The sequence below is a fragment of the Psittacula echo genome (assembly GCF_963264785.1).
Source record: "Psittacula echo genome assembly, chromosome: 7".
Classification (NCBI taxonomy): domain Eukaryota; kingdom Metazoa; phylum Chordata; class Aves; order Psittaciformes; family Psittacidae; genus Psittacula; species Psittacula echo.
In genome coordinates, this window is record NC_137740.1 from 11,150,079 (window position 1) to 11,163,579 (window position 13,501).

Sequence of the window (13,501 nt, forward strand, 5' to 3'; positions counted from 1 at the left end):
ACTTGGGGGTGTCGGTTGATGAGAAACTCAACATGAGCCAGCTTCAGTGTGCGCTCACAGCCCAGAAAGCCAACTGTATCCTGCCCCTCTACTCGTGAGACCTCACTTGGAGTATTGTGTGCAGTTCTGGTGTCCTCAACATAAAAAGGACATGGAACTGTTGGAACAAGTCCAGAGGAGGCCACGAGGATGATCAGGGGACTGGAGCACCTCCCATGTGAAGATAGGCTGAGAAAGTCGGGGCTGTTCAGAAAGGAGAAGAGAAGGCTGCGTGGAGACCTCATAGCAGCCTTCCAGTATCTGAAGGGGGCCTATAAGGATGCTGGGGAGGGAAGTTTAGATTGGATCTAAGGAAGAAGTTCTTCACTGTAAGGGTGGTGAGGCACTGGAATGGGTTGCCCAGGGAAGTTGTGAATGCTCCATCCCTGGCAGTGTTCAAGGCCAGGTTGAACAGAGCCTTGGCTGAAATGGCCTATTGTGAGGTGTCCCTGCCCATGGCAGGGGGGTTGGTTCTATGATTCTACAACCCCAGGGCTTGTGCCCTAGCCCAGCAGAAGGCAAAGGAAGTCTGATCTAGAGTTGCCATAGACACAGCTGCAGTGAATTTTATTCCTTTCTTCCACCCAGCCTGCCCCAGCACCCACCTTCCCTCCTGCCTCATTAAGGCTGAGGCCCCACAGAGACTTGCACCCCAGGGAGGGGACTGAAGAGCAGAGGCTACAGCTTGTAACAGGAAGCAGGTCAAAACAGGGAACATTTGCTTACAATCTTTATTGAAGTCATACAAAAGTTGCCAAAAAGTGAAAAAATACACTATATACAAAACCATTTTCCTTGTGAGGAGAGGAGTGTCCGAGGTTAAAGAATTATCATACTGTGCTTTCAACTGCAGCCCCTGATTCTGCCTGTGGCCTTTTCTCTGTCTAAAAGAGAAGAAAAGGTTTTGGTTTTAGAACACAAGACACTCCCTGACAGCACCGACTCATGCAGCAGCTCAAGGTTCCTGCAGTTTGAGGCCTTAACTGACTCCTCCTGCTGGTCCTCAGAGCCTAACTCTACCCTAACATATTGACAGGAACAACTGTAGCCCAGGGGTATTGACAATTACTTGGGGAAAGGCCCTGTGCTGTAGCTCAGCACCCAGAACATGTTTCTGTCCCACCCCACAGGCTGCACATCTCCACAGCTGTGTCTGTCCAGCCCATGTGGTGTTAGAGACTATGGTACAACACAAGTACCATACTCTATATGTATATTACATATATATATAATGTAATTGTTAAGTGGGGAATGTTCCCACTCACTTCCCCACCTCCCCTGGGAAGCCTTGTGAAGGCCAGCAAGAATAAACCCAGGCACAAACCCACACCTGAACGGGGCGGGGGGGGGAAGGAAACCAAAGCCCAGCGCAGGCTCCTGCCTCAGCTGCCCACCTCCTCTTCCGTTTTTTCTGCAACCTCATTTCCACTGGGGACAGTATCACCACCACCACCATTGACAGCCGGCTCTGGTTTAGATTTCTTAGCTTCATTGTCTCCCTGGTGAGTCTCCTCCTCTGGTTTCCTCTGAGGACAAAATTGTTTACAGTCTTCACTATGTAGAAATGAGATTTTAAGTATTTTTTTTAGAGAGTTAGCACCTAGACATTATTGCATATCATCTGCTCAACCTCCGCTTGTGAGGTTCAACATGGATACTTCAGTATTCATTTAGATTTAACCAAAGCTTTGTGGTCTCAACCAGAGGATTTCTGGTAAGACACTACTGAAATGCTGGTATCTATAGTGCTGAATTATCCTTAGTTACAGTTTGGCAAGGAAACATTCGACTGCTGAGCCAGGTAACAGTTAAAGGGATGGATTTAGAACATCTATGACACAATCACCTGCATAAAGCAGATCAAAATCGCTCCAAGCAAACCTGAACTGAAAGACGCCAATAAACACAGGCTGTGCCACAGCAGCATAGAAAATAAAAACTAAGATGCCATAAGGGCTCTTTTTAGTACTATTAGTAAACAATTCTATGAAAAACACACACACCCCTTTTAAAGGAACCTAGTGCTCAATACCCATCTCTTTAAGAGGCAGCTTATCATTACTACCATTAAACTGGCTTTGCTATTCATTAAGCCTTAATTCTCCATTTCCACTTGGAAAGAAGGGAACTCAGCTCAGCCTTATTGCTTTCCCTTAAGGTCTGTAGGCAGCCCTGCAGCTCTTGCAGGCCCTCAGCAGAGGAGGGCACTCCTGGCCAGCAGAAGCCACACAACTCAGCTCTGAAGTTAAACCAGTGTGAGTCAGGCAGGGTACTGAAGCATCCGTAACAGTCTCCTGGAGGCTGGATGGTTCCCAGACTGCCTGGCTCCCAGTGGAAAGGTGTTTCACACACTCTTTCTGGTTTTAATTTTAGAGGGCTTTTGTCCATTATAAAATTAAGTTCAGAAAAAAAGCTTTAAGACAAGAAATCCAATGACACAGAACAAGCCAGTGGTACTCTCACAAACTGCTCAACCAGTAATTTCTGGACTCACCTTTTTCCTGACTAGGTGAGAGATGTCTGTAACACACTGAGATGCACCATCAGCTGCTTTTCTTACTGGAATCTATTACAAGACAGACATGGACACATGAGTAACAGCAAACACTAATCCTTACAGCAGACATGAATTTTCAGCATCCATCTTAACTTACTGTGGAAACAGAGCCACTGTCTTCACTTTGTGCAAAGCCAGATGTAGTTCCAACCTTCAGAAAAGCAGAAGAAACAGTGAGGAAATTGTGGCAAGACCATGTTAGTTTAGAAAGGGACAGAAAACCCAGACTCTTCATGTCTTACCACTACATTCTACATACACACACAGGACAAGTGCAACACTTGATCTATTCTCTCATTTGGGTGACCTGTCATTTCCAGCCCTGACACATTAAATTGTGACAGAAGGGTAAAGAATTCAAGCTTAGTTTGGAGCAGTTAATGTCAGGGTGTTTATAAATAAAATACCCTCTCTTTAAATATCAATTACCTCAGTTTCCTTCTCACAATCACAGCCTGTAACAAACGTGAGCAACCACCAGCCCTCAATCTCGACAGCCAAGTCTGAGCCCCTCCCACTATGGGTTTACTTTAAGTCTCACTGGAAAAGAGTTTGGGTAAAAAGAAACCACAGGACACACTAACCAGAGTTGCTTTCAGGGCCAGCTCAGCTACTCTTGCGCTCTTTTGAGACTCCTTTGAATCTTCTATCTTTTCTTTGATTTCAGGAAGCAGTCCCTTCAGTTCTTCAATCTCTTTCTCATCTTCAGCAGATCCACCTTCTGCCTTCTTTATCCGCTCAGTAAGCATTGCTAGGATTAAACAGTTAATTATGGCAAAAAAATCAAGACAAAGTAGCTGCCCACAATTAACATCCAGAGGCAAGCATCTGCTAACACAGAGTTTCAACAATTCTGGTATCAGTATAGCCTGCTGCCACTTTAAGACCAGCAAACATTGTCAAGGCAAAGTAATAAAGCACACTTAGCTACTTGTAGTACTGTTAAAGTCTGCTTTGACTTGTGAAAGCTCTCCTATTCAATAGGCAGCTTTAGAAATCCACTTACCCAGCCTCTTGTCAATGACCTCCACAGATTTGCCAAACTGCAGAACAGCCTCATCGAACTGGCTGTTGTAGTGATATGCCAGAGCCAACTGGTAGTGGCTCTCAGCAAGCAGGCGGTCATGAGCCTCCAGGTACTTCTGCTGCAGGGCCAGGCAGGCCTGGAACTCTTCTATAGCCTGTGTGTAGTTTTCTAGAGAGGGAAACCATGAGATCTTCACAAACCACACTAATTTATCCAAACAAGCAAGATCTAAACCCTCATTCAGTTACTCTGTATTTTATTACACTTTATGCAGTCTGAGAACAGAACCACCATTGAACACAGCACTTGAGTTCAGCAACAGACTGCTTTAAGACTATCAAATGACAAGACTCATAGATTTAGAGGCCAGTTCCTCAGGAGTGCTTTGTCTACTCGCAGCACCACAGTGAACTAAGCAGCCTAGTCAGCCTCAGGCACACAAATCCTACTATTTTACCTGCTACCATGAATCAAATGTAACTGGTCACAACTGCAACTTGAATCTAGAGGTAAGGATGGTCCCTTGCTACCTTCCAGTCAAGCTCTTTTGTGACACAGAAACACAACCTTCACTTTGTAGCCCCAGTCCAGAAGCCTGTCAAGATTACCAGTGCTTGCCATACAGAAACATTATGTTCCATCTGGATTTACCAAGATTAAAACACTTTAAATGCAGGGCAGATAAGACACATTAGAAGGTGCAAACCTGGGGCTTGTTTCCTACTCTTTCTGCTGCATAGCAGTCTTTTCTGACCATACATACATATATTTCAGAAAGTTTAAGAGAATCAACCATTCTTCATTTGCAGTCTTTTTGTTCTGGACAAAGCATGGTACCAACACCTACTACTGAGCTCAGTGGCTCACTCCTTCAATAAGGGAAGTGTCTCCTAACTTTCATAAGCTAATCAAAACTTGCCTATAAAGCACAACACAAGGTTGGTTTTGATCTGGCAACACATTACTTCTTACTCAAAGCTTTCTTCCATTGGTCTGGAAAAGCACGGACTATCCTGTTTAAGGCACCAACTTGCTCATCCATTGCTTCCAAAGCTTTTCATGCGGTGGCACCATCATAATCAGACAAAATACTTTGTTTTCATCTTAACAGCCTTAACTCACCCCCACTCATCTGAAAGTATGACAGAGAATTGACAGTAAGTGGAACTGAACATGTTGTACATGAGAGTTAGTATTACTTACCAGATTCAATGCTAACTTCTCCTAGCTTTAGATGAGCTTGAGCTGCATGGAGCTGAGCTTCTTTTGTTTCTTGCCTGAAGTAGTTAAATCCTGATCAGAATATGTCACATTCACTAATTACACCACCCCCCAATTTACAACCAGTTCATCCAGCACATGTCCAAATTAGGACTGAAGTGTTTACCTCTTGTAGATGACTTTTGCTAACTCCAACATGTCCCAGGCCAGCTCAAGATTTCCAATTTCATCCTCCTCACTCTCCTGTAAAGACTAAAAGTGCATTAAAGATTAAGTGACTTGGTTACATACCACATCAAATGACAACACCAAGTTTCTACACAGTGTTGTCAAGGAATAGATTTCAAGAGATAAACAGTTTACAACTAGGAGGGGAAAAAAAAAAAAAGAACATGAAGACGTTATTGCATCAACCAAGACTTTGCCTGCAGTGAAGATGTTTTAAGTGAAACACAAGCTTACATTGTTAGCTGATATGGCCTTCTTATTTTTTCCAGGAAAAGAGCACCAAGCACCAATATTATCCCAAGAATAAGATTTTGTTCGAGGTGCTATTTAGATGAACATAAAGGAGTTGATGTTCCACTTTACTACATTTCCCACTAAATTCCCACCTTAATCACAGCTTACTGGACTGGGTGCATTCAATATGACTAGAGAGACAACAACAAAACAAGCAGAGAATAAGCTGTTCCAAGTAACCCTTGTAGCAAGCTAAAGCAACTCTCCCTGCTTGCCCCTGCATTTACCAGGCTGCACTACTCAGTAGTAGACCACAAGTGTTTGTTTCAGCATAGCTAAACAAGCCCAAGTTTACAGGAAAGAGCTGAGCAGCACCCTACAATGCAGACTACGCACAATATTGCCTGAGGAAGGGGCAGAATTCATTTGCAAAAGTCATTTCCTAAACAGAACTAGATGAAATACAGCTGAGCTTTTATAAAGAAACTGACATGACATTTAGACAAGTACCACACTCCCCCACAAGCACCAATACCAGAGCTCACAATCTCACCTTGTCTTCCACTGTCAATTCATTCTCCTTATCATCTTCAGCTTTATCATTTTCTTTATCTTCCTCTTCAGATTCTTCTGTTTCTAACAAGGAAAGTAGATGAATGAGAGCACTTGTTGGTGCTACACTTGCTTCACATGGAGTCAGGTAGAATGTATCATATCCAGCCCTCATTCTTCCGGGGACAGGTTAGATGTGCAACAATAGCACAGATACATTAAATTCTCAGCAGCAGCAGCTATCTTGCTGAAAGCGTTGGGCACTGTAGACTAGAGTAGCTCCAGGCTACCTTAGTCCTCATTTGAAGTTCAACTTTATGAAGTTAAACTATCTAGAATGGAAACTTACACAGAATTGTGAACCCTCACTGAAGCCCTAGCACCCTGAGCAGCCCTGGAGGTACTGCTCAGTTGCTGGACCTCATGCAACAGATAACAAGTGTTTTCAGCAAGATAGCTGCCAAATGTGTACAAGTAAGACCATTTCTGAATTAGTGTTCCTCACGTCAGAGACTTAAGTGGCAGTGTTATTAACAAACCTGCTATTGTGTGGCACTGATCTGTCTTCTGATACTGGGTAGGAGCTATTCTACTAGTAGAAAACATTCTGAGGACATGTGCAGCGAAGGAATAGGGTTAATAACTTTAGCATACAAATCAGTGTTCTCAAGTCTCACATTTAATTCCTGTATCATGACCACTGACTAATTCCAGAATAACAGGAGCTTGATGAGGTGGAAACTAGGGAACCCATGAGCCTGTTTGTCTAGCTCCCCGAAAGCACACACCTACCACTGAAGGAGCCAAATCTGTGAGTGTGAGGACAGCTCGATCAAAGGTGAAACAGAAGAGATGTTAGTAAGTTAAATTTTAAGTAGTGGGAGGAGCCTGCAATAACACAGCACCAGACCAAGAGTATCCTCACAGTTACAGAGCTGGGGAGGCTGGGGACAAAAAAAGCAGCAGTGTGTGTACATAAGCAGCCTTTCACAGGATGGTGAGTGGATAACTCCTCTTAGTTTATGTTCTGTTCAGAGTTTATACTCTGTTCAGACAGACACTTTATTAGGCAGCTGCTCCACCACTGAGCATTCACTGTGCTCAGCAGCACAAATCCTTTCAGTGTCCAGAACCATTTAGTCTGAATGTTTGCTACTCCTAATATGGGTCTTCCTGTGAAGCAAGAGTTACTGACAAGCAAAGCTTCAATTATCAGTTCATCAACTTGTGCTACAGAAAGCACTGGCCTACTAAGACCATGCAAGTAATACATCAAAGTGCTCAAGTTCTACTCTGAAGTGGGTTACTTTAAGATTATCCTGAAAACAGCTGTCATGAAGCAGCGAAGCAGAATGGCAGAAAAAGCTAGATAGCTGCAAGACTGCACTAGATAGCAGCAATAAGCCTTCAGGTCCCAGAGCAAATGAAGTTTAGATTTGCCAACCAAATTCTCACTGTAATTACAACCAGAAAGACTCAAATGGAGAGTTCCTTCACCCCACTAAAAGCAAATTTACTATGTTAAGGTTTCAGCTGTTCTTACTTTTCTGCTCCAGTGTTTTAAAATCAAATACAACACCAGAGGCAACTTGTGCTTCAAGGTATTTGGAGGTTAGTGCACGAAACCCAGACACATGCAAGTGAACATCCATTCAGTATTCTCCACCAGCCTAGCCGTTACTTACACATTTCACAGGGCTGTAAGTTTGCTTTCAAATAAGATTTGCTTTGCAGTTAGTTAAGCGTTAGTCTGGCAAAACTGAGACTATTCACTACTCCTTGAAACTTTACTTGGATGTCAAATCCTCCAAGAGCCCCTTTACTGTGCCTTTTCCTTATTCTAAGGCAAACAGAAAATCCTGAATGGAACACTTTTTACCCATTGTTAGCCAAATCCATCAAGTCATCCACCCACAAGTACTTTTCTCCTCTCACTGTTACCTTCTCCCTCTTGCATCAGGTCATCTTTCTCTTCTTTCTCTACCTTAGCACCTTCACCCTCTTCCATCAGGTCATCTTTCTTTTCCTCTTTCTCTACCTTAGCAGCTACTTCAGCCTTTTCTTCCAGGTCCTTAGAGGGCTCTTTACCCTCTGTGGGCACAGGTTCCTTTGAGGACTCTGTCTCTTTAGATTCATCTGGCTTCTCTTCTGTACTGGTCTCTACTGGCTCTTGCTTCTCCTCCGCCTTCTTCTGTTCAGCTGCCTCTGCTTCCCCTTCTGCAGTTTCTTTCTGCTCCACAGCAACTGCTGCCTGTGCTTCCACTGTCACTTGAGCTACTGCCTTCTCATCCAGGGCTGCCTCTGCCTGCCCTTCTACAGCCTCTCCCTTCTCCACAGCAGGCTTTTTTTCTGTTGCTTCTGCTGCCTGCTCTCCCTTCTTTTCCACAGCCACTTTTCCAGCTCCAGCCTCTTCCACAGCTGCCTTTGCCTCCTTGTCCATCACTTCTGTTGTGCTCTCCATCTCCTCAGTTGCCTCTGCTACCTTGTCTTCAGACACCACCTTCTGCTCTTTTTCCACTACCTTCTCTTCTGCAGCTGCCTCCTCTTTTGTGGCCTCCTTCTCCACAGCTTCCTGCTGCTTCTGCTCTTCTGAAGTTACTTCTTTTTCCACAGAAACCTCCATCTTCTCTTCAGCCTCTTTAAGCTTTACATCCTTGTCAGCATTTCCTTCTTCTGCTGCTTCTTCTTCTGCGCTGTCTTTCATTTCAACATCCTTCTCTTTGTTTTCCTTCTCAGATACCACTGGAGACTCCCCTGTTGACTTTTTGGCCTCTTCTTTTTCACCCATGGTGTTATATACCTGTTCTTTCAAGTCCTCCCTTTCTTCTTCTACATGATTGAGGAAGCATAAACATTTCTTCGAGTTTAGTGTTAAAGACATTAACGGGCACTGACACCACCACCCTCAGACCCTCCAGTGTGTCAATTTGCCATCAAGTTAGATGACATTCCTAAAAAGCTTCATTTTCAAAGTACAAGGAATTAGGACAGAACCAACAGAGTAATTCAAACTAAGCAAATCCCTTCCCTGACTGTATTATTGCAAGCGGCTGCTCAAGCAGTGTGCAGTTCTGAGCGCTAGCGTTTAGTCACAGCTAAGCAAGAGGTGCCAGTGTTTTAATAGCCTGGATTGACAGGAATTCCTGTATTATCTCCAGCTGCAGGGAGTATAAGATAGCAACCGTTCTTGGACATTTTACTCCAACCTGTCCTACTACACACACGGTACTGCTGCAAGGTTACAAAGCAGGTCAAGTTGACTGTGAAGCTTAAGAAAGCAGGTATGAGTGCAGTGTTTCACGACACAGACACCTGGTGACCGTAACACATGCTTTCAGTGACCAGTTCCTTGCAGTTTTAGTCAATATTTAAGCTAAAGTAGAAGAACAACAACAAAACAAAGTCCATTCAGGCTGCTCAGTGTCTCAACAGAATGTTTCAGGCTACCTAAGATAAAGGATCATTTAGACCAGAGAAGACAGCTTGGTGCCTCCACGACACATCTGACAGCTTTACATACCATCAGCAGTTGGTAATGCAGAATCATCTTCAGCTTTTTCTCCTTCCTCTTCAACCTGCACCCCTTCTAAGGCATTTCCCAGCACACCATTTTCCATTCTAAAGGGAAGAAACATTTGTTATCCCTTAGCTCCTGTAACAACACCATTTTAACTGCACAAGCTGCAACGTCATGGCCCATCCCACCCAGCATATGTGAATTTTAGTGTATTCCAGTCTATGTGACAGTGGAATCTTGTTACACCAGCCAGACTTAATCAAACAAGAAACTGTCAGCATACCTTGCCAACTCCAGAAGAGATTTCCCATAGTAAAAAAAGGCTTCCGCACACTCATCCGCTGTCTCACCATATTTCTTACCCCTACAAAAGTTAACGGAGAATTATTTACCTGTGCCTACTCTAGGTTTTAGTACCTATAAGCTAAAGACATCTGGACAGGAGGAATCAGTTTGTTAGCTCATCTCCCATTGTTTTGAACAGATAATGAATGCTGCTCTGACTTAGCAAGACCCAGCCCTCAAAACACCCAGCAAAGCAAATTAATCTAAAACCCAGAGGCATCACCCTCAGAGACTGATCAAGAGTGTAAACAAGTTACTAGCAAGTAACACTACCTCATTATTGTCCTATTAACAGCCATCAGAACCATACACTGCAAAATCAAATGCCAAATCCCTTTTCTTCCTTTGGGAGCGGCACTGGCAATTACTATCACAAAGGCTGTCTAAATTGCACACCAACTACAGTACTGTCCAACACTTGAGTTAAATTAAGTAGTTTATCCTCTCCTCAGTTGCATTACAAACACAGCAGCATGTGCAAGGTAACAATTTATGTTTTCCTTGCATAAAACACAACAGTACAGACAAACTAAACCCCACCCCCTGCAAAACCACACAGAACATTCTGCTACTCACAGTAAGCTCGCAGCTTCCTGGAATGCATTAACAGCAGCCGGAATATTTCCCATTACCAAGTGTTTCTGTCCTAAACCCAAAAGTTTCTTTGATTCTCCATCCACATCCATACTGGGGGGGGGATAAAACAAAACAGTATTCTGTTAGTTTCCACAGTAATTTCATATCCAGCTTTCAAACCCGAGTCAGCTTTACATAAGAGCACATTGCAGATGTCCAACCACTGGTTGGAAGTACCAAGGTAGGGGGGTACTTTGTTTTGTTTAAATCTGGACCAACTTTTACTTCTGATGATGGAGGACAGATGGGTTTATTTTAACCAAACACTGCAAGAAGCAGGTATCAGAATCTTGTATGACAACGGATGCTAAAGAACATACTTTAATAGTCACACACTGAGTACTGTGCAATGTTTCAGCAGATTCCAATGCTAGCTAAGCCAACAAAAAGAAGAATAAATCCAAGTTCTGACTTCTCATAGTGCAGTACGATGCATTTGAGAAGAATGGCAGATGCAAGTTTTGTTTCAGTTCAGCACATGTCACAGTTTCGTTTCCAAAAGGTCCATCCCAGTCCAGAACCGTGGACTGGGACAAGAGCTACACACTAGTCACAAACTGATACCTGCCCAATGCTTCCCCAGCACTAACTCAAAGATCAAGAACTTCCCAAACAACAGCCGGTATTTGTGTGTTTATTACTCCCTGAAGGAGTTCTACTGGACTAGATTCATGCAGACTACAGGTGAACACAAGCTGTGAGCATCTACAGCACCCCCACCAGTTAAACTTCAAGCCTAACAACCAGTTTGAAGGGTGACTCTTGTTTCACACAATAATCTGGTCTAGTGGAAGGGACCCATGGCAGGGGATTGGAACTAGACAATCTTTAAGGTCCCTTCCAACCCAAACCACTGTCATTCTTTAGTAACTGACAAACCTGACTCCCACCTCACCTGTCTGTCTTGTCTGTGGACGTGGAAGGAGCTGCCAATTCCTCTTCCATCCTGCAAACAAAATATCGAGTGTTTATACCAGGCCACCCATTTCATGATGGGAAGCGCAGAAGCAGGGCCAGGAGGAGCCTTTCAGGTGCTCAGCCATCCGGAGCGCGTTCAAAAGCTGTGCTCTGGAGAAACCTCTAGTTTCTGTTTTGTTTACCGTTTCAATGAAACACTGTTAGGGAAGCAGATGCTTTCACGCCCAGGATACACCAGACCAAGCCCTGCCAGCCGATTCACTGTGTAAACTTGGCACCACTCATCCCCAGCACCGTGCAGCCACCAACCCCCAGCTCGCAGCGGCTCAGCCCTATGCCCACACGCAAATCCGGGGAATTTCGCCCCTCGTTTCCTACCAGGAGACCCAGATCCGTGGCCAAGGGGCCCGTCCCGCCGCTCGAGGAGCCCCGGGCTTGGCCGCGGCCACCGCGGGACAGCTGACAGGCACCGCGAGGGGCAGGGGGACCCGGCGCCGATGCTGCGGAGCTCCCGGGCGGAACAAAGGCCGAGCGAGGCGGACAGAGCCGCAGCCCCCCCCCCACCTCGCAGACAATGGGCTCCTTTCCCGCCTTCCGCCGGCCCCGCCCACCGCCATTGGCGCCAAACCGCGACGGCGGCTCCTGACGGGCTGCCGACCCAGCGTCACGTGACGCCGCAGGACCACCACCCCCTCACACCCGGGCCCCCTCCTCCCCAAGCCCGCCCCACGGGCAGGACCCGCGGCGTCGACTGCCCCCAACAAAGATGGCAGCAGCCACGCAGGGGTCACGTGGTGGCTCCGCGCGAGCCGAGCGGGCCCAGCTGGCTCTGAGGGAGCGGGACGGCACGTACCACCGCCAGCGAGGGTATGGGGGGTACGACGGAAAGGGGGCGGCAGGCGACCGAGAGAGACCTCTCGGCCTCCAGCCCTTCTCCCCCCTACCCGCCAGAGAAAATCCTGCCCCCCACCCCCGTCACCCCACGGCGCTAAAGCGCTCCCCCACTACAACCCCTCCCGACACGCACACACCGAGAGCGGGGCCAGCCCGCGCGGCCCTACCTCGTCGTGGAGGCCGGCGCGGGCTCGACGCAGGGGGAAGCGGCAACAGCCGGAGATTGCATAGAAGCTGCTGTGGACAGGGGCGGCGGCGGCGGAGTGTAGACCCCTTCCCCTCCGGCCTCCTATATACCCCCGAGGACACGCCCCGGTCCGCCTCGCGGCGCGCGCACGCCGTGGGGGGACTACGACTCCCGGCATACCGCGCGACAGCACTCTGCGGGCCATAAGGGAGCGCAGCCCCGCGGGGCCTGCTGGGAAGTATAGTCCCGAGGTGGAGGCAACAGAGAGGGGCCGCGCGGCACGCTGGGAAGTGTAGTGCTGGGTGAGGCGGGGAAATTGCGTTCAGCCGGCAGGCCGCTGCCGCGCAGCATGCTGGGAAGTGTAGTCCGCCAGCCGGGCCTCCTGGCTCTCCCTGACTCCTCCCTGCCCGCGGCCGCCTCAAGCCGCAGCTGGGCGGTCCCCGCGGCGGTGGGAGGGCCGGGGCCTAGCTGCGCTGCTCCCGCCCCGGGGGAAGGTGGACGTTTGGCGGGCAGAAGGGCTTGCCCCAGAGGCGGGGCCGAGTCCGCACCTCAGCGCGGGTCAGGGAGAATCCGGGCGTTCTGATTGCGGTAGCGGAGCGCGGGTCTCTTCCGCCCCTCGCAGGCAGAGCCCACCCCTCTGGCGAGCCCGCACTCCTTGACCTGGCTGGAGCAGCGGACAGGGGTTCCCTGCCGTGGGGCACACGCAGCCCACGCTTGCAAGGGCTCGTAATGCTCCACTTCACGGTTGGGGCAGCAATAGCGCCCCTGCCCTGGTGTAACCTCGCCCCGCTCGACCTCAGCCCATGCTCCGGCTCAGCTCACGCGTTTCCCACCAGACAAGGCAGACATGGCTGCTGCAGCTGTAGCAGCAGAGACCGCCAGAGAACTCGCACAGCGACAGGAAAGCCATTGGCAGAGAGCGGGAAGCTCATTTCCCCCTGCGCTGTTTCAAGATAAAAGTTCAGCGGCCCCAACGGCACCATCTTAGCGCATGGAGTAACAGAGTTGGGAATTGTGGGTTTGATAGGCAGAATTTAACTGCTTTCCTTAGGAATTCTCTGCCCGCTTACTTACTCCCATTAAGAGAAGTAACTACAAAAAGTTAATTGGGGCCCTGACAGGAAAGAGGGGGAAAACAGTCCCAGA

General features: G+C 47.4%; 1 protein-coding gene across 1 annotated transcript; it reads right to left on the reverse strand.

Annotated features, from left to right (window-relative positions):
• Positions 1-762: 762 nt before the first annotated feature.
• On the reverse strand, positions 763-12,452 carry NASP (nuclear autoantigenic sperm protein). The gene is made up of 15 exons (XM_080623358.1): positions 12,336-12,452; positions 11,252-11,302; positions 10,297-10,407; positions 9,659-9,739; positions 9,379-9,476; positions 7,800-8,687; positions 5,860-5,942; positions 5,011-5,096; positions 4,827-4,900; positions 3,603-3,791; positions 3,181-3,347; positions 2,694-2,747; positions 2,534-2,605; positions 1,434-1,565; positions 763-923 (listed from the first exon to the last, which is right to left on the reverse strand). Exons 1-15 carry the CDS (start codon positions 12,395-12,397, stop codon positions 870-872), a joined length of 2,202 nt encoding a protein of 733 aa, XP_080479484.1. The 5' UTR covers positions 12,398-12,452; the 3' UTR covers positions 763-869.
• Between the last annotated feature and the right edge of the window lie 1,049 nt (positions 12,453-13,501).